The sequence below is a fragment of the Patiria miniata genome, unplaced genomic scaffold (genome assembly GCF_015706575.1).
Source record: "Patiria miniata isolate m_02_andy unplaced genomic scaffold, ASM1570657v1 HiC_scaffold_18, whole genome shotgun sequence".
Lineage (NCBI taxonomy): Eukaryota > Metazoa > Echinodermata > Asteroidea > Valvatida > Asterinidae > Patiria > Patiria miniata.
Window position 1 is genome coordinate 9,328,369 of NW_024037056.1, and position 27,579 is coordinate 9,355,947.

Genomic DNA, 27,579 nt, shown 5'->3' on the forward strand with positions numbered 1-27,579 from the left:
ATTACTGTGCGACACGAATAGCTTTTTTCACCATAATAATTTGTCGCTGCACCATTCATCGTTGAATAATGCAGGCCTACATGATAGGCTACGCTATTGAATGGTAGTTTGCTGTTCTTGTGTGTGAAATGGGAATTCTTACGCTTCACATCTGTATTTGAAGACTTCGGTTAACCGGCGAATCAGCAATTAAGTAGGTGGGTAATTTAGTCCTAGGTTTTTTGTGTTTAGATTTAGGCCTAACATTTTGTATTTTGTGAAATAGTCAGTGTTAGAGTAGTATCCTCAAAGCCGAGCACCGAGTTCTCCGAGTACTTTAGGGGCCGAGTTCAGGGCCGAGTCCAAGTACACTTAAGTCTGTGACGAGACTGAGTCCAAAGCACCGAATCCCAGTACATTCAAGGCCGAGTACTGGGCCTAGTCCGAGTACTTAAGTCCGAGTCTGAGTCCGACTACAATACCAAAAGTACCCCCGAAGAAAAACAAAATAAATAGATAGTTAACAAAGTGAATAGATAACAGAAATTAAAGTAAAATTAAATTAAAACAAACACAGCACGCAATCCATTTATTTTATTTTATAAAGGCTTACACAAACAAAATTGGGTGAATTAAGGAACGACACCGTATTTCAATGGTTCCAACATACAGACAGCATAATATTTGGGGAAAACAGAAACTTTGCAGACAGTTAGTTAACAAAATGAATACAAGAGTGAGTAAAATAGTACAAAGAATCGAGTACAGGCCGAGTCCAAACAATTTTCGAGTACAGCTGGTCGAGTACGGGCCAGGTGATTGAGAGTACTCGAGTTGCACTCGAGTACGAGTACGAGTACTGCAACACTGGAAATAGTTGTGAATAACTTGCATTACATTTGAACATTCCAAGTAGCTTTTCATTAACTGTGATGAGCGAGTATAAACTGGTTCTAGGGATTAGTGTGGCAACCGCTCAATAGCCCGCATAAGCACGCAATGGCACGCAGTTGCCCGCAACGGCACGCAGGGGCCTGTGCAATTAATTGCGGGCAGACCCATGCAGCACGGGGTAGCACGCATGAGCACGCGTGCGCTCGCAGGCGCACGGGGCGCAAGCAAATCGGAATTAATCCACGGGGCCTAAGTGTGTTAGAAACAAACTTACAATAAACACCAGCAAAACCAAATCCATGCTTATTGGAACTAAAATAAAAGTCTGCAGTACTGATCTTAATGTCAATATTGCTGGTAGTCCAGTTGTAAAGGTGCACTCTTGTAAATGTTTAGGTGTTATTATTGATGACACTTTAAGTTGGGGCCTACACGTTGAATACGTGAAGAAAACAGTTTCCTCTAAACTAGGTATGCTAAATGGAATCCGCGACTATGTTCCCAAAGCAGTTTGCACTCTCTACTTGTTAGCTTAGTTTTGCCATCTTTAGATTATTCTAGTACTGTATGAGGAGGGAGGTACCCATCACACGACAATATTCTTAATAAATGTCTGAAAAGAGCTGCGCGGATAATCCTGAAGTGTGCATTCTTAACGCCTTCAGCCGATATGTTTGCTAGTCTAAATTGGATGTCATTTGCTGAAAGAGTAGAGTATAAAAAGGCTATTCTCGTTTACAAATGTATAAACAAAATTACTCCTTTGTATATGAAAAATATGTTTACACCACTTTTTCAGATTCGTGAAACGAGACAATCCACTGATAAGGCATTGAGGATTCCTTTTGCAAAAAAAACAATGTTATGCCTCAAGCTTTGCTGTAACTGGAACAATCATCTGGAATAATTTACATGTGCAGTTTAGAACCATGACTTCACTGGCCTCATTTAAATCTGAACTACTTAAAACGTTCAGTCAGTAATAATATTTCTGCACAAAATTATAATTGGTGTATTTGCCGCTATCGTCTCTGATTATACAAATCTAGATATGTGCTAATCTATGGCGTTAACAAACTTGGTTGCCATAATAATAAGAAGATAATAAGGAGCCGGATGTGAATTTCCCTGTGTTTTCTCCCAAAAGGGTTTTCGCCCCTCCCGTAATCAGCAATTACAGCAATACTTTTTTTCTTTTCTCGATGTTACAAGATAGATCCAAATTGTTCGTGTTCCTTGAATCAACTTTATAATAAAGCATCCATACTGTACATGTAGTTATAATAGTTTTAAAATATATTGTATTTATAATATTTGCTTAACACCTATGCATTATTCAAATAATGTTTTATCTTACTGTATTGAATTTTATTGTATTTGTAATGTATTGCCTAATTATACATGTTTATAGTCATTATTTATTGTATGCAGGGCCCCAATGGAAACCAGTTTTAAACTGTTTGGGCATACCCTGGGTAAAGAAATGGAATAAGTAAATAAAGTGTGATGAGCGAGTGTAAACTGGTTCGCTGTAGTCAATGGATACCCCCTACCCAACCCCGCCCCTGTCCTGCTGTAGCAAATACAGTTACTGTTTCTGAATGAAATAACAGACACGCAGTTTTTGATCTCTTTTAATTAGGACATATTTTTGAAGATGGCGGAAGCTGCAGCAAAAACCGTGTTGGACAAGATCAGCCAGGGTCATCTGGAATGTCCAATCTGTTGCTGTCGATTCAAGGATCCCAAGATACTAGACTGTCTTCACAGCTTCTGCCAGAAATGTCTGGAAGAGATGATGAGCAAACAGATGTCAGAGACAGAGAAGATAACATGCCCAGTCTGCAGGAGTGAGACGCAAGTTCCCGATGAAGGATTGCTCAATTTATCTTCATCTATTTTTCTTAGTTCTCTTGTCGATGAGGTCAAACAACAGGAGACACTATTAGGGAAAGTATCGAGACCCACCGCCACGTGTGACTGCGGAGAAGACGAGACGACCACTTGGAGGTGTCTTGACTGTAGTGATAACCTCTGCCAGAAATGCCGCGAAGCCCATGAGAGGGTCAAGTACACCAAGAACCATCAGATCATTTCATTTGAGGATTGGCACAAATCAAATATCCCTGGCCCTCAAGCAGATCACGTCAAACCTATCACCAGAATGTGTACGAACCACACTGACCAGGCGTTGTGTTTCTACTGTGACACGTGCGATACATTCATCTGCGCTATGTGCGCCGCAATAAATCATCGGTCTGCTGAACACTATTACCAAACGATTGAAGACTCCATTACGTCTTTCCGTAGAGATGTCGACAACATTTTGCCGGAGTTCGAGAAGTGCAAGCAGCGCATCCAATCCGCAAACGACTCAATCGAACTTGCACGAAATATATTGCAAAAGAACGTGGTTCAGGCTCGTATCGACATAATTGCAAAAACGGAGGCAGAGATCGCCAAAATAAAAAACAAAGCGAAGCTTCTCACCGAAGAGGTCGACCAAATCGGACAGGAGAGAGACAGTGAGTACGAAAAGGCGCTAACGTACAACCGTGACCAGATGGAACGCGCAGATCAGATCGTCACGGCAGTGAATGACTTGATGAGAAAAGTCGATGATCTCAAGCTTTTGGAGCTCAAGCCGAAGGTGATGCAGAACCTGGAACTCCACAAGGAGCTTAAGTGTGAAAAGGAAAAGCAGGAGATGTCGTTCATCGAGGTCAAATTTCAAGATGTCGCCAGTGACACGGATCTTGGAAAAATATTCCTCAAATGGCGGTTGAAGGAAGAGTTCGGTAAGGAAGGAATCATTGATGGGGAATTCCAATTCGCCAGTCGTGTTGCATGTTTCAGCAACGGGGACATTGCTGTGACAGACACCAACCTGAATCGTCTATCAATATTTACCTCCAATGGGCGGTTAAAACTTTCATCTACTCAAAAGAGTCTCCAGCCAGAAGCTCCTCGTGGCGTTGCTGTGACCCCAGATGATCTGCTTTTTGTCACAGACCGAAAGAAAGTGAAGGTTTTTGACGACAATCTTCGGTTGGTTCGCGAGTTCACACCCTCTCAGGATGATGCGAGTTCTTTATCCGCTATAGCGCTAGACACAGCTGCAGAACGACTGGCTGTGGCTGACTCTGGCAGGAAAGTTGTTTCTGTGCATTTGCTGGATGGCTCGTTGGTAACAACCATTCCAAATGAAAATGTGAAACTTGGTTTAGAGATGAATAACAGGGAGCGCCTGTTCATTCCGAATACGGATAAGAAAACCTTGTCCTGTGTAGACCTCAAGGGCAATGAAGTGTTCAATATCAAAACACTCATCGACGGAAACCCTGCGGTTCCCGTCGGGGTCCTTTGCGACGATCACGGCTACATTAATGTTACTCTGCATCACGGTAGTAGGGGAAACGGTAAAGTACAGCAGTACGACCCAAATGGATCTCTCGTAGGAACAGTAGCCGAAAAGTTGTACAATCCTTTACAAATGGCATATTCACCCACTGGTGACGTAGTTATCGCAGACAGACATTCCATCAAGATCTTTCAGCGGGTGTGATTTGTCTACAAGTAACCACTCTGCTGGTAACTACCTGCTTACTTAAACCAGGGCAACACTACATCCGCTAAAGGAATAATCGTGTTAACCCAGATTGTGAAACCTGCTCGAAATTGAATGAACTGATGACGTTGTTGTTTCATAAGCTCTTTCAGCAGAGTTGTAATGAGTCACTGATTGTTGTGATTCGAGTCGAGTCGAGTGGCGTCATTTTAAAGAAGTGACTCGACTCGAGTCGAGTCATTAGGTCAAGAAGGTCAAGTCGAGTCGAATCACAGTTCGTAGTCGAGTCGAGTCGAGTCAAAAATTTAGCTCGAGTCAATTCGAGTTACGAATATATAAACACTATAATTACAAATAAAGACACTTGAAAGAAATTAATTTGTATCACTAAAAGTTAACACCAAGTGAAACGTCGGTCTAAGTTATGGGCTATCTGGTTTGGCTTTGGGTCTAGGATTGTTTTCCTTTTAATTGATAAGTAGCCATGACCCAAAAATCATAAAATATATTGGGTTTTTTAAATTTATTTTTGAGGTTTTAAGAGCCAGCAGACAACAAAAATGCAACAAAAACCCAGCTGGAATAATGTATGTCCAAGAAGCATGTATGCACAAAGAATTTAATTTCAGGTGGCCTTAACCCTCCAAATAAAAACAAACATTAAATGTGTGTCTTGGATTTGTCAAAGTTGTGTGTCAGACTTCATACTAGTTAGTCCCAGGCCCCTAATAGCCACTCTAAAAAAAAAACCGTGTCTGAGACACGTTGTAGGTCTTTTTTACGACAAGCGTATTGTGTTTGCAAAGTGACGTAAACATATTTTGAACCGTAATTCATTGCAAATATTTTTCGCAATGTTTTGCTTATTTTTGGGACCCGAGTCTTATTAGCCTTCGCTCGAGTCGAGTCAAGTCTTCTGGTGAGGGACTCTAATCGAGTCGAGTCATTTGCTCACAGTGACTCGAGTCGAGTTGAGTCGAGTCATTTACTCATAGGGACTCGAGTCGAGTCGTGTCACCAAAAACTGTGACTCGAGTGGGACTTGAGTAGAGTCATTGACTCGAGTGATTACAATTTTGTCGTTCGGTATCTTACGGCAGGTGTGATCAGCTTGTGAACCTTGTAAACTAGTGTATTTCCCTGAAAAATTACAGTGGTGCGGCATAGCCCCAATACGCTAACGGCTTGTGAAAATTGTGATAAAAGCATGAAACTTCGCATGGTGGTTTTTCATGCCATGAAGAAAATCTTCAGATATGGAGACATTTCATATTTGACCTCTGGTGATTTTTGAGAGGTTAATGAACTTTACATACTGTATTTATAACTTTTGTTCTTCAAACATTCACTTTCATATGACCCAAGTCTATGTCATAGGTCTTCATACAATGGAAATACTGATCAGATGTGGGAAAAGTTCGTATCTGACCTCTAGTGACCTTTGAGAGGTCAATGACCTTTGTTAACCTGTGTATAGCTGTTTGTAAGATTTAATCTTTAAACTTTTTTTTTTCTTCAAAATTCATGTCTAAATGAAAGATGTTCATGCTACAAAGAGAAGTTTCACATATAGGACATTATGTATTTAACCTCTGGTGACCTTACGAGAGGTAATGACCTTTGTAAAACAATAGCCTACCTATGGATATTAATACGACTTAAAAAATTGTATATGCCACTTTTTTCATGACCCAATTCTAAAACTTGACTCTCTGTGCCATGAAAATAGTTTTCAGATGTGCAGATATCATATTTGACGTAGTGATACCTTCGGAGAGGTCAATGAACTATGTATGTCATGATATGAATTCAGACCCCACAAACAATTTTGAGGTAACCTTTCACCTCTTTTCTTCTTGTTTTATTGGCAGACGCAATATGATGAGATCGGAACTTAAATTTGTCCGTCTGTTTTGTAATGCAAAAATGTACGTATCAAGCAATATTCAGTCTTGTGTATTTATTACACCCTGCTGTATCAATATGGACTTGGATAACCACGTTTTTAACCTTTTTACCAAGCCCAATGGTCATTGTTATAGAATAATGCTTGTCCGACGTATCGCGTATATTCGTTTGCGTCTGCCCTTATAAAAAAGAAAATTGATATCAGAGGTCGTGCAAAAACTTCTTTGGGGTCAGACTTCATGACATGATGAGAATTATTATCAAAAACACTTTTTTTTGCTCTAATTAAACTTCGGTCATGAGAAAGTGGCATTTGCAAGATTAGACTGAAAGACTCAGTAATGACGACTTATTTTTGTACTATCCTCATAAATGAAAAACAACTTACCTGGAATTAAAAAAAAAAACAAATAAAAAAACAAAAAAAGAAGAATACGGAAAGCTATAGGGATTAATTGTAAAAATCGAATAGGATAGCATTTATTTATCGTACATGGAACATATAAGCATGGGGATGTGAAAATATTAGATTCAAAGTGTATCAAACTATATGTAGTTTGTGTTTTTATTTTATTATGCTGACTATAAATACAATCTTTTCCTCGCAAAACTTACCATGTATTTCACAAAACATTTTCAAAAGATGCGAATAACAATGATTAACAATGTTCGTTAAAACCATGCAAAAATAATGAATTAAATGCTTTTTTATATTCAATGTCATTTTTTATAAACAAAATTCATTTTCAAAAAAAAGAAGTTAAATGGAAAATACATGTAAATAACAGGATGAGAAAGCCTGGTCTTTTTTCCTTAATGTGATGCTCAAAACGACTTACTTATGCTGAGATTTAATATTGAAGAAAAAAATCGTTTTCGATTGTACTATTTTTTTTTGGAGACAGGCTGTAGTGGGCTACTGTTGCCAGTCAACGATGATGAAATGCAAAATCCGTGTTTATCTTATCTGTGTTCAAAGCGCGAACGCAATGAACGTTGAGGTTTAGAGCTGAGGTTCTGCCCTTTCCAACAGAACTTTGATTGAAGAATTTTTGTAATAGCCATGGCGAGGTGACGTTTCAGTCGGATGGCTTTATTTGATCGGAATCAATTAATAAATCATGTTTTCAAACATGTGTTTGTAGGAGCATAAATTCATTGGTTTAACTGATGCCATTATATCATTTCGTCAGGGTGTCAAAGACACATTGCAAAAGTTCCATAAAAGCAGAGAGCAAATTGCATTAAACGAAAACTATATCAAACATGCACGAAATAGATTGCAAAAGAAACTGGCCCAGGCTCATACTAATAATATTTCTGCGAAATCGCTAAAATCAGAAACAAAGCAAAGCTTCTCACTGAAAAATTGGACGAAATCCGTCAGGAGAGAGACAGTCAATACGAAAAGGCGCTCACGCACCACTGGAAACAGATGGAACGCGCAGATTAGATCAGATAAATATGTTGCAAATTGAATTTCGGTTTACCTTAGTTTTAAACTTGCAGGTTACAATACGTAATCGACTATGTCCGCTGCTATCTGAAGTAGCTTCTGTATATTTTGCAGATCAAATGATGACATTCAGCGAGGAGATCTTCGAGTAATCTTATTATAGATGTATTCCGTGCCATTTTCGAATTTCAACCCGAAAGATAGACTTTTGTTTTTTCAATCGCTTTTTTTTCCTTAGTGATATAAACCTATTCACTTTTAAATGAGACATTGAAAAAAAATCCACCGACGTTTACATATCGAATTATTTCTTCCCAAAATACATGCATACAAATTGAATATTCGTTGGGAGAAAAGAAGAATCTATTTCTTTTGAAGAGGATGGGGTAGGCATCTTAATTTAGCTCTGTACATTTTGCGTAAATTCTTTTCTTTGTACCCAAAAAGGCAGTTCGTTTAAATAATTGTGTTCGAGCTAAAAAAGCTACGTATTGTTCAGATGTAAATAACCAAATGTAAACAGACGGAATATCAATTTCATATTCTTAGAATTAAACCGGTATTATCAGTTTAATTCTTCAAACTCTTGGATGTTGTTTCCTCTTTGACATTTGGGAAGGAAGTTTCTTAAGGGGGAGAACATTCGAGAATATGCGTAAAAATTAAGTCCGTTGATCGACATGAAATTTGGGCAGTTAAAGCAACACCCTTCTCCATTTGTTCTTTTCTTTTGAAGCAAGTCTCATAAGTATGCCCAAGTTTATGACAAAAACTGCAGATCGGTCTGTTATTTTGCCATGACGATTTCGGCGAATTACTGGCAGGATTAGCCTGTTGCTCTTTGGAGCTCGGCCCTTGGCGGAATTTTGTTCCGACCCAGGACTTGAGTTTGAGGATTTAGGTTTTGAATTTCCGCCATAGTTATGCCATCGTTTTTGAGAGTTAAAAATCGACTGACCAAAAGACTGACGATGGGATAATTCAAAGTCATCTGCCATAATGGCAGCAGCCTCAAGTTTTTCTACTCCTCTATCTGATGAATGAGTTTTGATCTGGTTGGGAAGACAGCTTTTGAACTCTTCAAGTAACATGAGATTACGTAATTTTTCAAAGTCTTTCCCTATTTCTTTGGAATAAGTCCATCGATCAAACTGATTGGCTTTTTCCCTAGCAAACTCTACATACGTCTGATTTTGTGGTCTCTGTTTAACATTTCTGAATTTCTGCCTGTAAGCCTCTGGCACAAGTTCGTAAGCCTTCAAAATCCTTTGCTTTACGATATCATAGTCTGAGCTCTGCTCTGCTGACAATGCGGAATACACCTTTTTTGCTTTTCCCTCAAATACAATGTGGAGTAAGGTGGTCCAATGTTCTTTTATAGGCCACTTAACTTTTTGAGCCAAATTCTCAAACGATGTGAAATATTTCGCAACTTCTTTATGATCGAATTTCGGGACCAACCTGATGTTTTTAGCAAAATCAAAGCCAGAATGACTAGTTTTATTTTATTTTGCCCTTGCAGTTCCAGTTCTTTCATTTTCAATTCGTGATTCATTCTCTCACGCTCAAAATTCAACCTTTGTATTTCTGTTTCCTTTTCAATTTCTCTCATTCGAAGTTGTCATTTTAAGGTTTCCAATTCATGCTGACTAGAGGAAAGTTCGGTTTCAGATTCCATATACCCATTTTCTATGAGTGCCTTACTTACTACTCGATTTAAATGAGCCTTTTTTGGCTCCGCCTATGACCTTAACCTCAAGGCTTTCTGCCAGGGTAACTAGTTCGTCTCTAGACACATCATCTACATCTTGGAACGTCAACTCTGGTCTGCCTAAAAACTCTTCAACTGAGAAACTCATTTTGGCAGAGAGAATTATCACAATGAATATGCGAAAACAAAACAAATACAGGCCGTACACGAAATCTTCGTCAAAGCAACCGTTGATATGGGTTCAAGTTTCGATGAATGTTTGGCTTTCAGTTCATTTCCCGGACAAGCCCCCAATAATACCTGTTACGAAGTCAGATATTCGCTGTTGTGGTTTTTGGGTTGAATAATAATGTAAAATGAGACGGACAAGACAGAACCAATAAAGAAAGGACGACTGAGACAAAGATTAAGTTTCAAAGAACGAAATTAAATTAACTTCTCTCAAGTCAAGAAAATTAAACTTCTACATTAAATCCGAAAATATAATACAATGAGTTATAAATAAATTAAGGGGATACAGGTATCCATAACAAAAGAGGGGTGAGATGAGGGGCGTGGACGGAGCGGTGTGGCGGCTTGAGATCCATGTTGTCGGCTTGAGGTCATCGGAGAGTCAGGTCTTGGTTCCCCGGCATGATAGGGCCTCAGGCTTGGATCTTGGACATCATGGTCTTGGCCTTCATGGTAATGGTCTTGGTCTTGGTCTTGGCTTGATCATGGGTCCCTTGGGCTTGGACCATGTAGACGGCCGGACCGTGGTATTTGGCTGGAGAGCGGCAGCAATGATACGTCCCTCGTGAGGAGTAGGAGCTCTAGCGTGATCACGAAACGCCCAGGTTTATAAGGGGTCATTTAGTCGCATTGATTAAACATGAATACAAGTTCCTAAGAACCCACAAATGTGCGTTACGTGATGTGTACGGCTTGCGTGAATAATTAACTTAGTTTTAGAATAATTAACTTACTTCTAGAGTGACAAGCTACCGAGAATGTTATATATGTGGAGACTGTAAATGTACCTTCGCAAGGTGGGATCGCAGCATTCCAGCGATTGTAACGGGGGGGGGGGGGGCGGGGGCGGGGGAAGACTTGTTTGAAGCGTTGGACCGCCCTTTCCCCCACTCTCTTACCTGTATTCAGTACACGAACCCGTTGAGAAAAAGGGATGAGTTATTTTTTTTTGGGGGGGGGTAGGGGTGTGTGAAAGGTACAAGCACACAGCAGCTGAATTGGTCACAGGGAGTGGGTGAAAATCCCTACGTTGTCCAAGTTAAAACAATAACGAAATTATAAAACACATTAAATCCAATAACGTGATAAACATTTTCCGGTTAATCAGAAAAAAAATACATCCTGTGTGCATGCAATGTCCGTTTTTGGCTTCTGTAGTTTCACCGATTTTAGCTTCTGTGGTTTCACCGTCACACACAGAGCGGCTGCTGCCTAAACTTTGAACTTGAATTAGGTGCATTCATTGTGCGCTGGTACTGGGGACGAACGTGTACCAGTACCGAGCGATTGAAATAGCAACTGGTTTTCCCAGTGATGAGTAAATGGAGCTGCGCGGTATTGAATGCTGTATGTTGCGCCATACACGGGTCTATAATAGTGTAGAGGGACTTTGAACTTGAATTAAGGAGTTTATTGTTAGCTACATGGAAGGTACATGTACATGTACATTATACTGTGCGACAGAAATAGGAACTGGTTTTTCCCATGTTCAGTTGTCGCTGCACCATTCATCACTCGATTATGTAGGCCTAGGGTATATGCAAGGCTACAACATTTAATGGTAGTTTTGCCGTTTCCTGTGTGTAAAAAGGGAATTGTCACGCTAAATATCTGTTTTGAAGACTTCGGCTAACCGGTGAATCAGCAAGGTTGGTGAGTAAACTGTGTGTTTTGTTAAAGTTAACGTCATTTTGTGTGAAATAGCTGTGAATAACATTCATGGCATTTGCATGCACAAGTAGCTTTTCAATCAATGTGATGAGAGAGTACAAGCTAGTTATGTGGAGTCAATTAATGGATACCCCTTCATCACACCTCTATCTGTTGAACAATTGGACTGTTTGTGAATGAAATAACAGACACGCAGTTTTTTTTGTTATGTTTGGTTAGGATATACATTTAAAGATGGCGGAAGCTGCAGCTAAAACCGTGCTGGACAATATAAGCCAGGGACATCTGGAATGTCCAATCTGTTGCTGTCGATTCAAGGATCCCAAGATGTTGGACTGTCTTCACAGCTTTTGCCTGAACTGTCTGGACGAGATGATGAGCAAACAGAAGTCAGAGACAGAGAAGATAACTTGTCCAGTCTGCAGGAGAGAGACGCAAGTCCCTGATGGAGGATTGCAGAGCCTGTCTTCCAGCTTCTTTTTGATTTCTCTGGTCGATGAAATAAACAAACAAGAACAATTATTAGGGAAGGCATTATCTGCTAGTGCGACGTGTGAATCGTGTGAAGATGGACACGATGGTGAATTGAGATGTCCTGACTGCAAGGAGAACATCTGCAAGATGTGCCAAGAGGCACACCAGTTTCTGAGGTGCACCGAGGGCCATCGTATCATTCCAGCACAGGAATTGGAAACGTCGAGTGTTGTACCTACGGATCTTACCAAGACTGTCACTCCAAAATGTAGAAAACACATTGAACAGCCGTTATGTTTTTACTGTGAATCCTGCGATATACTGATTTGTGTAATGTGTGCTGTAACAGAGCACCGATCAGCAGACCACACGTACACTGAAGTCTCTGACGTCATCAAATCGTTTCGTGAAAATGTCAACGACATATTGCATAAGTTCGAGAAAAGCAAAGAGCAATATGCATCAAAAGCAGACTCGATCAAATACGCACGGAATAAATTAAAAATGAAACTTGCTCAGGCTCGTAGTGATATTTCTGCAAAGGAGGAGGCAGAGATTGATAAAATCAGAAACAAAGCAAAGCTTCTCACAGAAAAGGTCGACGAAATCGGTCAGGAGAGAGACAGCGAGTACGAAAAGGCGCTCATGCACAACCGTGACCAGATGGAACGCGCAGATCAGATCGTCACGGCAGTAAATGACTTGATGAGACAAGCCGATGTTTTCGAGCTTTTGGAGCTCAAACCGAAAGTGATGCACAACTTAGAATTCCAGAAGGAGCTCAAGTGTGAACCGGCAAAGCTCGATATGGCGTTCATCGGGGTAAATTGTCAAAATGTCGTCAGTGACACAGATCTAGGGGAAATATTGCTCAAAGAGAAGTGGCAGTTGAAGGAAGAGTTCGGCAAGGAAGGCGCCGGTGACGGGGAATTCCAGTGGGCCAATGGTGTTGCATGTTTCAACAACGGGGATATTGTTGTAACCGATACAACGCAGAATCGGCTATCGTTGTTTACCTCCACCGGGTCTTACAAAACGTCTGTTAAACAAGGAGCTGGTGGTGATCAGTTGGAAGCTCAGGCAGCCAAATGTCGGGAATTGGAAGCTCCTTGGAACGTTGCGGTTAACCGTGATGATCTGCTTTTCGTCACGGACCAAAAGAAAGTGAAGGTTTTTGACAATGAACTACAGTTCATACGCGAGTTTACACCCTCCGTTGACGATGCAAAGATGCTACCAGAGAGTGACCTTACTGGTATTGCTGTGGACAAGCAACGAGTAGCAGTGGCTGATTGGGGGAGAAAAGTCATCACTGTCCACAGCTTGGGCGGATCATTGATTGCAAGTACATCGGACAACATGACTACAAGTTTCCTAGCAATGAGCAACAAAGAGCGGCTGATTTTCACAAACTACGCGGAGAAGAGGTTGATATGCGTTGACTTAGAGGGCAATGAGGTGTTCAACGTAATGCCCTTATTAAAAGGGAAACCAGCGAAACCGACAGGTGTCCTGTGCGACGATGATGGAAGCATCTATGTCGCTGTTCAGTCTGGTAACGTCGGCAATACCGAAGTGCAACGTTACGACTCGAATGGTGCATTCATATCAACAGTAGCCCAAGGGTTTACCAATCCGTTTCAAATGGCATTTTCCCCCGCTGGTGACGTCGTTGTCGCAGATCTTCACTCAGTCAAGATCTTTGAGCGGATGTAATCTACTCCACCACGGACAATCATGTCCCTCTTGTAACCAAATTCGTTCTCTGCAATAAAAAAAACTGCATGGAAAACGTTTGTTTTTAATCGAAAAAAGTAACCTGAAAACTCTCGTTTAAAAAAGGAAACCGAATAGGACATTTTTGCTGTCAATGCTCCAGACAATTAACGTGACAACTATATTACAAATGAATATTCGATTTACCTTTAATAGTGTTAACGTTCCAAATAACATTATGCTATGTCCGCTGTTATTTTGAGTGGTTTCTGTATAGTTTCCAGTTTACAGTTCTAATGTTATGCCATTTTGAGATGATATGATATGACATCTTCGAATATTCTGAGTTAAAGATGCATTCCGCCTGCTACTTTCGATTTGGTTTTTAAAAAAATGCTGTTTAGCTAGCAATATAAAACTTGATCATATTTGATTGAGTCATTGAACTAAAAGTGTACAGTCATTTAGTTAATAAATAAACTCTTCACATTCATACATACAAATTGAAAATGCGTCGAAAGAAAAGAATCCATTTTTGAAGAGCATGGGATATGCAACTTTAATTAAGTTTGTGTATTTTTCGTGAATACTTTTCTTTTTACCAATACAGGCATTTGTTTCAATAATGAATATTATAGATGTAAACAAGCTGCATGCAATTGTTCCGATGTAAATATATGTAAACAGACCGAACATCAATTTCAGATTCTTAGAATTAAACCGGAATTATCTGTTTCATTTTCCAAACTCCTTGATGTTGTGTCCATTTCGACATTTGGGAGGAGAGTTCTTAATGAAGGAACATTTAGGAATAGGTGTACAATTTCAGTTTATTTTAATTCTTTCATAGAACTCAGCCGCGTTTTTTCCTCACAGATCAGAGTATGTTTGAAAATAGTTAAAAAATGATGTCTATTCTTACTTCAAAGTGCAAACTGCTACATTATAATCTGTCCATTATTCTATAAAAATTGGGTTGCATATTGGAGTTAAATTTACACCGCCATGCTTCGTTATGTTGTAGAGGTATTGCTTTATGCACAGAGATGGGAAATGAATGAGCCACACTCTTTCCAAAATTCTTGGAGTTTCACTTTAATTCTTCACAAGACAATTCGGGTCAAATAAGCCATGGTACAAGTTTGATAAAATGTACGATGACTCAGAAATATCTGAATTTCTTGTGAATTGAAAGTGGACGACTTTGTGAGTGACTTCTGATGACTTAATTGTGATGGAATTTTGATAACGTTTGATTGACTTGTGCTGACATTTTGATCGATTCCTGATGACTTTTGTTACACATTCTGATCTTTGAAAAATTAGCAACAATAGTTTTTAGTTTTGTCGCGCAGTTCGATTACTTTTGATACATTTGATTGAACATCAATTGATATTCATATAGTACCTCCCCCTGACACATGGGCGTCGCGGGGGGGGGGGGGGGGGAGGGGAATTTCAGATTTTTTACTGATGAAACCCCCCCTGCAAAATTCCTGGATCCGCCCCTGCATGTACTTTGCCCCCCCCCCATCAAATCCTGGCGACGCCCATGGACACCACTCACCGACCAACGTCAGTCCTAATCAATTTCTAATTGGAATAAAGCCAGGGACTGTCAGCGGCGGCGGAAAATGTTGAAATATGAGCCCACTGCATAATATGAACGTTACCTGATAAAAACACTCCAATTCAAAGTAAATACGCCTCGACTACGAAGGCATGCTGTATAGATTTCACAGGACGACATTAATGAGTAAATGGAGCTTCGGTATTGAATACTGTACTCCGCACAGGGGTCTATAATGGTGTAGGTGGACTTTGGACTTGAATTAGGGCGTTTGTTCAGCTACATAAGGTGCACGACATGTATATACTTTGCGACAGAAATAGGAACTGGTTTTTCCCACGTATCACTTCACCATTCATCGCTTAATAATGTAGGCATACCTGGTACATGCAATGTTTCGCTATTGAACGGTAGTTTTGTCGTCAACGTTATATTGAGCTTACAATGCAATTGTGCTTATCGTGAAATGTAAATCTGTATTCGGAGACTTCAGCTAACAATCGAGTCAGTTTAAGAAAAAAGTAGGTAAATTTGGCCTACGTTTTACAAGATTTTGTTTTGTTTTGTATGTGAAATAGCTTTGAAAACATTCCCAAGAACGACGAATAACTTTTTAATGAAAGTGATAAGCAAATGTGTTAGCTAGGTGGCCGGAGTCTTTGGCTAGAACAACCTCCAACCCACCTCGCCCCTTCCTGCCGTACTCTAAAATTGACTGTTCTTAAATGAAATCATTTAAACGGAGTTTTTGATCTGTTTTGTTTAGGATATACCTTTCAAGATGGCAGATGCTACAGCGAAAACCGTGTTGGACAGGATCAGCCAGGGGCATCTGGAATTTCCGATCTGTTGCTGTCGATTCAAGGATCCCAAGATGCTGGACTGTCTACACAGCTTCTGCCTGAACTGTCTGGAAGAAATGATGAGCAAACAGAAGTCAGAGACAGAGAAGATAACATGTCCAGTCTGCAGGAGAGAGACGCAAGTTCCCGATGAGGGATTGCAGAGTCTTTCTTCCAGCTTCTTTTTGATTTCTCTTGTCGATGAAATAAAAAAAAACAGGAGCAGTTATTAGGGAAGGAAACTACTAATGCGTCATGTGAATCTTGTGAAGAAGGACAGGAGGCCGTATCAAGATGTCTTGACTGCAAGGAGAACATCTGCAAGAAATGCCAAGAGGCACACCAGATTCTGAAGTACACAAAAGACCATCGCATCATTCCAACAGAGGACTTGGACAAATTAAGGGTTTTACCAACAGATGTGACCAAGGCTGTCGTACCAAAATGTCGGGAGCACATTGAACAGCCTTTATGTTTTCACTGTGAAACCTGTGATATATTGATTTGCTCAATGTGTGCTGCAACAGAGCACCGGTCAGCGGAACATAAGTTCGTTGGTATAACTAACGCCATTGAATCATTTCGTGAGAGTATCAGGACTATATTGCAAAAGTTCAAAAAAAAGCAGAGAGCAATTCGCATCAAACGAAGACTCGATCAAACATGCACAAAATAGATTACAAGAGAAACTGGCTTGGGGTCGTAGCGCTATTTCTTCAAAAGCGGAGGCAGAAATCGCTAAAATCAGAAACAAAGCCGAGCTTCTCACCGAAAACCTCTACGAAATCGGTCAGGAGAGAGACAGTGAGTACGAAAATTCGCTCGTGCACAACCGTGACCAGATGGAACGTGCAGATCAGATCGTCACGGCAGTAAATGACTTGCTGAGACAAGCCGATGATTTCGAGCTTTTGGAGCTCAAGCCGAAGGTGATGCACAACTTGGAATTCCAGAAGGAGCTTAAGTGTAAACCGGCAAGGCTGGATTTAGCATTCATCGGGGTCAAATGTCAAGATGTCGTCAGTGATGCGGATCTGGGGGAAATATTGCTCGAAGAGAAATGGCAGTTGAAGGAAGAGTTCGGCAAGGAAGGCAGCGGCGACGGGGAATTCCAGTTGGCCAACAGTGTTGCACGTTTCAACAACGGGGATATTGTTGTAACCGATACAATCCGGAAACGGCTATCGTTGTTTACCTCCGATGGGCAGCACAAAAAATCGATTGATAAAGGAGCTGGTCGCAATCAGTTGCAAGCTCCTTGGGGCGTTGTGGTTAACTATGATGATCTGCTTTTTGTCACAGACATAAATAAAGTGAAAGTTTTCGACGATAAGCTACAGTTTGTTCGCGAGTTTACACCTTCGGTTAACGATGCAGAGGGACTCTCACGGAGTGCTCTGACTGATATTGCTATGGACACGCAACGAGTAGCAGTTGCTGACTGGGGAAGAAAGATCATCAGTGTTCACAACTTGGACGGATCGATGATTGCAACCACAACTAATGACATGGTTAACTATCACATAGCAATTACCGACAAGATTCAAGATCGCCTGATCTTCACAAACTACAGGAAGAATAGGTTGCTGTGCGTTGACTTTGAGGGCAATGAGATGTTCAACGTAATGACCTCACTGAACGGGAAACCAGCGAAACCGACTGGTGTTCTGTGCGATGATGATGGGAGCATCTATGTCGCCGTTCACGCCGATACATTGGGCAACAGTAATGTGCAGCACTACAACTCAGATGGTGCATTCATATCGACGGTTGCTCGAGGGTTGTACAATCCATTAGGAATGGCGTTCACCCCCGCTGGTGACGTCGTTGTCGCAGACAAACACTCCGTCAAATTCTTTCAGCGGATGTGATTTACCTGTCCAGAAACAAGGCCATGCTAGAAACTTGAAACTGGCCTGAACTAATTGCTGGAGTAATCATGTTTTCGTAAAACCTGTCGGGAACTGAATTAACTGTTTGTAGTTAATACCATCACTGGTCAATGCAGATGTGATGTACCTGTTTGGAGCTGCACTTCCCAGACTCACAACTGTAATGAAGTCGAAAGGGAAAACAAATCCGTGTACATGCAGGAAAAAGTTCATATTGTCCCCCACACGGTGTACATATACATTTCTGAAAAGAACTAGTAACCGAATGTTTCTTAACATGCTTCACATTTATGCCAACGAAATCCTTTCACTTGGAGATATTCTTTTAACAACGGACACTCTATTCTCTAAATTAAATTTATTATTACGATGTACTATGTTTGATAATGTTTATAATAAAAGTACAAGTTTTAGATATCCTAAGTATAATATAGCATCTTAATTACAGTCGATTTTGCCGATCCTTATACATTAAACGGAAATATTGGGATGATTTTAATGGTTAAATAAAATCGATATTGAAAGTGACGATACAATGTGTACATTGAACAAGTTGGCAAGATTACTGTGTAAATATACGATCGAAGATGTATCACGCATTGGACATTTTGTAAGATGTCTCTCACTTTCTACTTCTGCCTTAGGCCATTTATTCTGTCGACTAGAATTAGTTCCGTTGATCACGAAACTTTAATACAGACTATTTCACAAACTATTATTTAAACATATGTGAATAACATTAATTTACAAGTATGCTTGGAATGTCTTTTGACACAACGCAAAATCTCTTCAAAGTTATACGATTCTATGTTAATTACTTTATACACGAATTGACATCACTTGTGTTCAGGCAACAATGAAATCAGAGGGAACTTATCAATTGAGTTTTAGGTGCAACAACTGCGTATACTGCATTTTACTTCCGGCGAAAGCGTGAAGACGAAACGGTCATGTTGGTGTTTATTAGTCTCTATCTGCGCGATCACTTGGTCTTGCATGTTGTGTCTTTTGTTGTAGATATGTTCATGAGCTATCAAAGTTCAGGAACACTCTATCCCTTTTCCTTATCGTCCTGTTGCTGCAGAGAAAAAAGGATTTACACTTTTAGATTTAAAATAGAGGTAAACAATGCACCCCACCCAACAAAAACATAAGCGAGCCCAGTGAAGCTGGTCTCAGAGCGCACATGTCTATTTGATTAGTTTGGAACAGATATTCGGAATTCTTTCATGCATGTCTCCAGATACTATCAAGTCAGCAACCACTCTTTATTTCAGTGATCCCATTACCAAAAAAAAATTCATTAATATATTAGTGTATCGTGTATTAACTAGACCGGTGCCATCAGTATTGACCGTGGTGAGATTTAGTGGGCTACTTTTGCAAGTCAACGATGATGAAATGCAAAATCAATGTTTTGCTTATCTGTGGTCAAGGCGCGAACGCAATGAACGCTGAGGTTCTGCCCTTTCCAACAGAACTTTGAAAGAAGAATTTTTGTCGTATCAGTCGGATTACTTTATTTGATCGAATAAATCATGTTTTCAAACATTTGTTTGTAGGAGCATCATTCATTTGTATAACTGATGCCACTATATCATTTCGTCAGAGTGTCAAAGACACATTGCGAAAGTTCGATAAGAGCAAAGAGCAATCATCAAACGACAACTACATCAAAACATGCAAGAAGTATATTGCAAAAGAAACTGGCACAGGCTCAAAGTGAAATTTCTGCGAAATCGCTAAAATCAGAAACAAAGCAAAGCTTCTCACTGAAAACTTGGACGGAATCTGTCAGGAGAGAAACAGTCAATACAAAAAGGCGGTCATGCACAACCGTGACCAGATTGAACGCGCAGATTAGATCAGATAAATATGTTGCAAATTTGATATTCGGTTTACCTTAGTTTTAAACTTGTAGGTTACAATACGTAATCGACTTTGTCCGGTGCTATCTGAAGTAGCTTCTGTATATTTTCCAGTTTGCAGATCAAATGAAAACATTCAGCGGGGAGATCTTCGAGTAATCTAAGTTAAAGATGTATTCCCGTGCCATTTTCGAATTTCAATTCAAAAGATAGACTTTTGTTTTCATTTTTTCCCTCTAGCAATATAAACCTATTCACTTTTGAATGAGACATTGAAAAAAAATCCACCGACGTTTACATATTGAATTATTTCTTTACAAAATACATGCATACAAATTGTATAATCATCTGGAGAAAAAACGAATCTATTTTTAAGAGGATTGGGTAGGCATCTTAATTTAGCTCTATACATTTTGCGAATATTCTTTTCTTTACCAAAAAGACAGTTCGTTTAAATAATTGTGTTCGAGCTAAAAAAAAGCTACATATTGTTCAGATGTAAATAACCAAATGTAAACAGACGGAACATCAATTTCATATTCTTAGAATTAGACCGGTATTATCAGTTTAATTCTTCAAACTCTTGGATGTTGTTTCCTCTTCGACATTTTGGAAGGAAGTTTCTTAAGGGGGAGAACATTCGAGAATATGCGTAAAAATTAAGTCCGTTGATCGACATGAAATTTGGGCAGTTAAAGCAACACCCTTCTCCATTTGCTCTTTTCGTTTGAAGCAAATCTCATAAGTATGCCCAAGTTTATGACAAAAACTGCAGATCGGTCTGTTATTTCGCCATGACGATTTCGGCGAATTACTGGCAGGATTAGCCTGTTGCTCTTTGGAGCTCGGCCCTGATTCCTTAGCGGAATTTTTGTCCGACCCAGGACTTGAGTTTGAAGATTTAGGTTTTGAATTTCCGCCATAGTTATGCCATCGTTTTTGAGAGTTAAAACTCGACTGACCAAAAGACTGACGATGGGATAATTCAAAGTCATCTGCCATAATGGCAGCAGCCTCAAGTTTTTCTTCTCCTCTATCTGATGAATGAGTTTTGATCTGGTTGGGAAGACAGCTTTTGAACTCTTCAAGTAACATGAGATTACGTAATTTTTCAAAGTCTTTCCCTATTTCTTTGGAATAAGTCCATCGATCAAACTGATTGGCTTTTCCCTAGCAAAGTCTACATACGTCTGATTTTGTGGTCTCTGTTTAACATTTCTGAATTTCTGCCTGTAAGCCTCTGGCACAAGTTCGTAAGCCTTCAAAATCCTTTGCTTTACGATATCATAGTCTGAGCTCTGCTCTGCTGACAATGCGGAATACACATTTTTTGCTTTTCCCTCAAATACACTGTGGAGTAAGGTGGTCCAATGTTCTTTAGGCCACTTAACTTTTTCAGCCAAATTCTCAAACGATGTGAAATATTTCGCAACTTCTTTATGATCGAATTTTGGGACCAACCTGATGTTTTTAGCAAAGTCAAAGCCAGAATGACTAGTTTTATTTTGCCCTTGCAGTTCCAGTTCTTTCATTTTCAATTCGTGATTCATTCTCTCACGCTCAAAATTCAACCTTTGTATTTCTGTTTCCTTTTCAATTTCTCTTATTCGAAGTTGTCATTTTAAGGTTTCCAATTCATGCTGACTAGAGGAAAGTTCGGTTTCAGATTCCATATACCCATTTTCTATGAGTGCCTTACTTACTACTCGGTTTAAATGTGCCTTTTTGGCTCCGCCTATGACCTTAACCTCAAGGCTTTCTGCCAGGGTAACTAGTTCATCTCTAGACAAATCATCTACATCTTGGAACGTCAACTCTGGTCTGCCTAAACACTCTTCAACTGAGAAACTCATTTTGGCAGAGAGAATTATCACAATGAATATTAGGCCGTACACGTAATCTTCGTCAAAGCAACCGTTGATACGGGTTCAAGTTTCGATGAATGTTTGGCTTTCAGTTCATTTCCATGACAAGCCCACAATAATATCTGTTACGAAGTCAGATATTCGCTGTTGTGGTTTTAGGGTTGAATAATAATGTAAAATGAGACGGACAAGACAGAACCCATAAAGAAAGGACGACTGAGACGAAGATTAAGTTTCAAAGAATGAAATTAAATTAACTTCTCTCAAGTCAAGAATATTAACACTTCTACATTAAATCCCAAAATACAATATAATGAATTATAAATAAGTTAAGGGGATACAGGTATCCATAACGAAAGAGGGGTGAGATGAGGGGCGTGGACGGAGCGGTGTGGCGGCTTGAGATCCATGTTGTCGGCTTGAGGTCATCGGAGAGTCAGGTCTTGGTTCCCCGGCATGATAGGGCCTCAGGCTTGGATCTTGGACATCATGGTCTTGGTCTTCATGGTCATTGTCTTGGTCTTGGTCTTGGTCTTGGCTTGATCATTGGTCGCTTGGGCTTGGACCATGTAGACAGCCGGAACGTGGTATTTGGCTGGAGAGCGGCAGCGATGATACGTCCCTCGTGAGGAGTAGGAGCTGTAGCGTGATCACGAAACGCCCAGGTTTATAAGGGGTCATTTAGTCGCATTGATTAAACATGAATACAAGTTCCTAAGAACCCACAAATGTGCGTTACGTGATGTGTACGGCTTGCGTGAATAATTAACTTAGTTTTAGAATAATTAACTTACTTCTAGAGTGACAAGCTACCGAGAATGTTATGTATATGGAGACTGTAAATGTACCTTCGCAAGGTGGGATCGCAGCATTCCAGCGATTGTAACGGGGGGGGGGAGACTTGTTTGAAGCGTTGGACCGCCCTTTTCCCCACTCTCTCACCTGTATTCAGTACACGAACCCGTTGAGAAAAAGGGATGAGTTATTTTTTTTGGGGGGGGTAGGGGTGTGTGAAAGGTACAAGCGCACAGCAGCTGAATTGGTCACAGAGAGTGGGTGAAAATCCCTACGCTGTCCAAGTTAAAACAATAACGAAATTATAAAACACATAAAATCCAATAACGTGATATACATTTTCCGGTTAATCAGGAAAAAAATACATCCTGTGTGCATGCAATGTCCGTTTTTGGCTTCTGTAGTTTCACCGATTTTAGCTTCTGTGGTTTCACCGTCACACACAGAGCGGCTGCTGCCTAAACTTTGAACTTGAATTAGGTGCATTCATTGTGCGCTGGTACTGGGGACGAACGTGTACCACTACCGAGCGATTGCAATAGCAACTGGTTTTCCCAGTGATGAGTAAATGGAGCTGCGCGGTATTGAATGCTGTATGTTGCGCCATACACGGGTCTATAATAGTGTAGAGGGACTTTGAACTTGAATTAAGGAGTTTATTGTTAGCTGCATGGAAGGTACATGTACATGTACATGTACATTATACTGTGCGACAGAAATAGGAACTGGTTTTTCCCATGTTCAGTTGTCGCTGCACCATTCATCGCTCGATTATGTAGGCCTAGGGTATATGCAAGGCTACAACAAAGGATGAGTACACTTGTCTACGACATCGGTGTAAAAACACTAATTTTCACTACTCGTGTTCTGGTTTAATTATGAACATTTTATTTATTTATTTTTTTTTTAATTTTTTTTTTTTTGTGGGGGGGGGGGTGGGGGTGGGGGCGGCGTGTGTGAAAGGTACAAGCACACAACAGCTGAATTGGTCACAAATGAGAGTGGGTGAAAATCCCTACGTTGTCCAAGTTGTATGTGTGTTTTAAGTTATATTTCCGGGTATGGATGTGATATAAGACAGACCAATTTAAGCACGAGGTGGCAAAATACTGGTCCTAGACGCAATCGAATATTTAGTATTTAAGGAATGTTAAAACAATAACGAAATTATACAAACACATACAATCCGATAACGTGATATACATTTTCCGGTTAGTCCAAAAAAAAAAAAATACATCCAGTGTGCATGAAATGTCCGTTTTTAGCTTCTGTAGTTTCACCGATTTTAGCTTCTGTGGTTTCACCGTCACGCACAGAGCGGCTGCTGCTTGAACTTTGAACTTGAATTAGGTGCATTCATTGTGCGCTGGTACTGGGGACGAACGTGTACCAGTACCGAGCGATTGCAATAGCAACTGGTTTTCCCAGTGATGAGTAAATGGAGCTGCGCGGTATTGAATGCTGTATGTTGCGCCATACACGGGTCTATAATAGTGTAGAGGGACTTTGAACTTGAATTAAGGAGTTTATTGTTAAGCTACATGGAAGGTACATGTACATGTACATTATACTGTGCGACAGAAATAGGAACTGGTTTTTCCCATGTTCAGTTGTCGCTGCACCATTCATCGCTCGATTATGTAGGCCTAGGGTATATGCAAGGCTACAACATTTAATGGTAGTTTTGCCGTTTCCTGTGTGTAAAAGGGGAATTGTCACGCTAAATATCTGTTTTGAAGACTTCAGCTAGCCGTTTAATCAGCAAGGTTGGTGAGTAAACTTTGTGTTTTGTTAAAGTTAACGTCATTTTGTGTGAAATAGCTGTGAATAACATTCATGGCATTTGCTTGCACAAGTAGCTTTTCAATCAATGTGATGAGAGAGTACAAGCTAGTTATGTGGAGTCAATTAATGGATACCCCTTCATCACACCTCTATCTGTTGAACAATTGGACTGTTTGTGGATGAAATAACAGACAAGCAGTTTTTTTTTTATGTTTTGGTTAGGATATAAATTTGAAGATGGCGGAAGCTGCAGCTAAAACCGTGTTGGACAGGATCAGCCAGGGACATCTGGAATGTCCGATCTGTTGCTGTCGATTCAAGGATCCCAAGATGCTGGACTGTCTACACAGCTTCTGCCTGAACTGTCTGGAAGAAATGATGAGCAAACAGAAGTCAGAGACAGAGAAGATAACATGTCCAGTCTGCAGGAGAGAGACGCAAGTTCCCGATGAGGGATTGCAGAGTCTTTCTTCCAGCTTCTTTTTGATTTCTCTTGTCGATGAAATAAAAACACAGGAGCAGTTATTAGGAAAGGAAACTACTAATGCGTCATGTGAATCTTGTGAAGAAGGACAGGAGGCCGTATCAAGATGTCTTGACTGCAAGGAGAACATCTGCAAGAAATGCCAAGAGGCACACCAGTTTCTGAAGTACACTAAAGACCATCGCATCATTCCAACAGAGGATTTGGACAAATTAAGGGTTTTACCAACAGATGTGACCAAGGCTGTCGTACCAAAATGTCGGGAGCACATTGAACAGCCTTTATGTTTTCACTGTGAAACCTGTGATATATTGATTTGCTCAATGTGTGCTGCAACAGAACACCGGTCAGCGGAACATAAGTTCGTTGGTATAACTAACGCCATTGAATCATTTCGTGAGAGTATCAGGACTATATTGCAAAAGTTCGAAAAAAGCAGAGAGCAATTCGCTTCAAACGAAGACTCGATCAAACATGCACGAAATAGATTACAAGAGAAACTGGCCCGGGGTCGTAGCGCTATTTCTTCAAAAGCGGAGGCAGAGATCGCTAAAATCAGAAACAAAGCCGAGCTTCTCACCGAAAACCTCAACGAAATCGGTCAGGAGAGAGACAGTGAGTACGAAAATTCGCTCGTGCACAACCGTGACCAGATGGAACGTGCAGATCAGATCGTCACGGCAGTAAATGACTTGATGAGACAAGCTGATGATTTCGAGCTTTTGGAGCTCAAGCCGAAGGTGATGCACAACTTGGAATTCCAGAAGGAGCTTAAGTGTAAACCGGCAAGGCTGGATTTAGCATTCATCGGGGTCAAATGTCAAGATGTCGTCAGTGATACGGATCTGGGGGAAATATTGCTCGAAGAGAAATGGCAGTTGAAGGAAGAGTTCGGCAAGGAAGGCAGCGGCGACGGGGAATTCCAGTTGGCCAACAGTGTTGCACGGTTCAACAACGGGGACATTGTTGTAACCGATACAATCCAGAAACGGCTATCGTTGTTTACCTCCGATGGGCAGCACAAAAAATCGATTGATAAAGGAGCTGGTCGCCATCAGTTGCAAGCTCCTTGGGGCGTTGTGGTTAACTATGATGACCTGCTTTTTGTCACAGACATAAATAAAGTGAAAGTTTTCGACTATAAGCTACAGTTTGTTCGCCAGTTTACACCTTCGGTTAACGATGCAGAGGGACTCTCACGGAGTGCTCTGACTGATATTGCTATGGACACGCAACGAGTAGCAGTTGCTGACTGGGGAAGAAAGATCATCAGTGTTCACAACTTGGACGGATCGATGATTGCAACCACAACTAATGACATGGTTAACTATTACATAGCAATTACCGACAAAATTCAAGATCGCCTGATCTTCACAAACTACAGGAAGAATAGGTTGCTGTGCGTTGACTTTAAGGGCAATGAGATGTTCAACGTAATGACCTCACTGAACGGGAAACCTGCGAAACCGACTGGTGTTCTGTGCGATGATGATGGGAGCATCTATGTCGCCGTTCACGCCGATACATTGGGCAAAAGTGTTGTGCAGCACTACAACTCAGATGGTGCATTCATATCGACGGTTGCTCGAGGGTTGTACAATCCATTAGGAATGGCGTTCACCCCCGCTGGTGGCGTCGTTGTCGCAGACAAACACTCCGTCAAATTCTTTCAGCGGATGTGATTTACCTGTCCACAAACAAGGCCATGCTAGAAACTTGAAACTGGCCTGAACTAATTGCTGGAGTAATCATGTTTTCGTAAAACCTGTCGGGAACTGAATTAACTGTTTGTAGTTAATGCCACTGGTCAATGCCACTGGTCAATGCAGATGTGATGTACCTGTTTGGAGCTGCACTTCCCAGACTCACAACTGTATGAAGTCGAAAGGGAAAACAAATCCGTGTACATGCAGGAAAAAGTTCATATTGTCCCCACACGGTGTTCATATATACATTTCTGAAAAGAAATAGTAACCGAATGTTTCTTAACATGCTTCACATTTATGCCAACGAAATCCTTTCACTTGGAGATACTCTTTTAACAACGGACACTCTGTTCTCTAAATTAAATTTATTATAACGATGTACTATGTTCGATAATGTTCATAGTAAAAGTACACGTTTTAGATATCCTAAGTAGCTAATATCCGCTCCGTTCACAAGTACCCCCTCACCAGCAAAGAGAGTACAGTTGGGGGTGACCGAAGACGCCATCTTGCCTGACTGCAATTCGTTTGCCGCGCGAAGCGCATCCACTGCGTGTACATAGTACACATCTCCTGGTGTACGTGCGTCACACACAACGAACGGTGCGCGTCAACCAGCGAAATGTCCCGCCCATGGGACGTCGTTGCTAGGTAAAAGGGCGCCCTCTTTTTCGGCGCACGGAGCCCATAGCATCTTAATTAGAGTCTATTTGGCCGATCTTTATACATTAAACGGAAATATTGGGATGATTTTAATGGTTAAAGAAAATCGATATCGAAAGTGACGATACAATGTGTACATTGAACAAGTGGGCAAGGTAACATTAATGTGTAAATATACGATCGAAGATGTATCACGCTTTGGACATTTTGTAGGATGTCTTTAACTTTCTTCTTCTGCCTTAGGCCATTTATACTGTAGACTTAAATTAGTTCCGTTGATCACGAAACTTTAATACAGACTATTACACGAACCATTATTTAAACATATGTGAATAACATTAATTTAAAAGTATGCTTGGAATGTCTTTGACACAACGCAAAATCTCTTCAAAGTTATACGATTCTATGTTAATTACTTTATACACGAATTGACATCACTTGTGTTTAGGCAACAGTGTTGATGCAAAGTACAAATCACATGTCAAATATACAAAAGAATGA

General features: G+C 40.5%; 3 protein-coding genes and 1 pseudogene across 3 annotated transcripts; all 4 read left to right on the top strand.

Annotated features, from left to right (window-relative positions):
* The first annotated feature begins 2,530 nt into the window (after positions 1 to 2,530).
* On the top strand, positions 2,531 to 4,438 carry LOC119725097 (E3 ubiquitin-protein ligase TRIM32-like). Its single transcript, XM_038196460.1, has one exon. It carries the CDS (start codon positions 2,531 to 2,533, stop codon positions 4,436 to 4,438), a length of 1,908 nt encoding a protein of 635 aa, XP_038052388.1.
* A 7,214-nt stretch (positions 4,439 to 11,652) lies between these two features.
* On the top strand, positions 11,653 to 13,608 carry LOC119725145 (tripartite motif-containing protein 45-like). The gene has a single exon (XM_038196505.1). The coding sequence runs from the start codon at positions 11,653 to 11,655 to the stop codon at positions 13,606 to 13,608; it is 1,956 nt and encodes a 651-aa protein (XP_038052433.1).
* Positions 13,609 to 15,959: 2,351 nt separating this feature from the next.
* On the top strand, positions 15,960 to 17,891 carry LOC119725146 (annotated as a pseudogene).
* A 6,571-nt stretch (positions 17,892 to 24,462) lies between these two features.
* LOC119724090 (E3 ubiquitin-protein ligase TRIM56-like) lies at positions 24,463 to 26,391 on the top strand. Its single transcript, XM_038194999.1, has one exon. The coding sequence runs from the start codon at positions 24,463 to 24,465 to the stop codon at positions 26,389 to 26,391; it is 1,929 nt and encodes a 642-aa protein (XP_038050927.1).
* Positions 26,392 to 27,579: the final 1,188 nt, after the last annotated feature.

Coding starts and splice junctions, on each gene's coding strand:
- LOC119725097 (XM_038196460.1), top strand. CDS start 2,531: ATGGCGGAAGCTGCAGCAAAAACCGTGTTGGACAAGATCAGCCAGGGT.
- LOC119725145 (XM_038196505.1), top strand. CDS start 11,653: ATGGCGGAAGCTGCAGCTAAAACCGTGCTGGACAATATAAGCCAGGGA.
- LOC119724090 (XM_038194999.1), top strand. CDS start 24,463: ATGGCGGAAGCTGCAGCTAAAACCGTGTTGGACAGGATCAGCCAGGGA.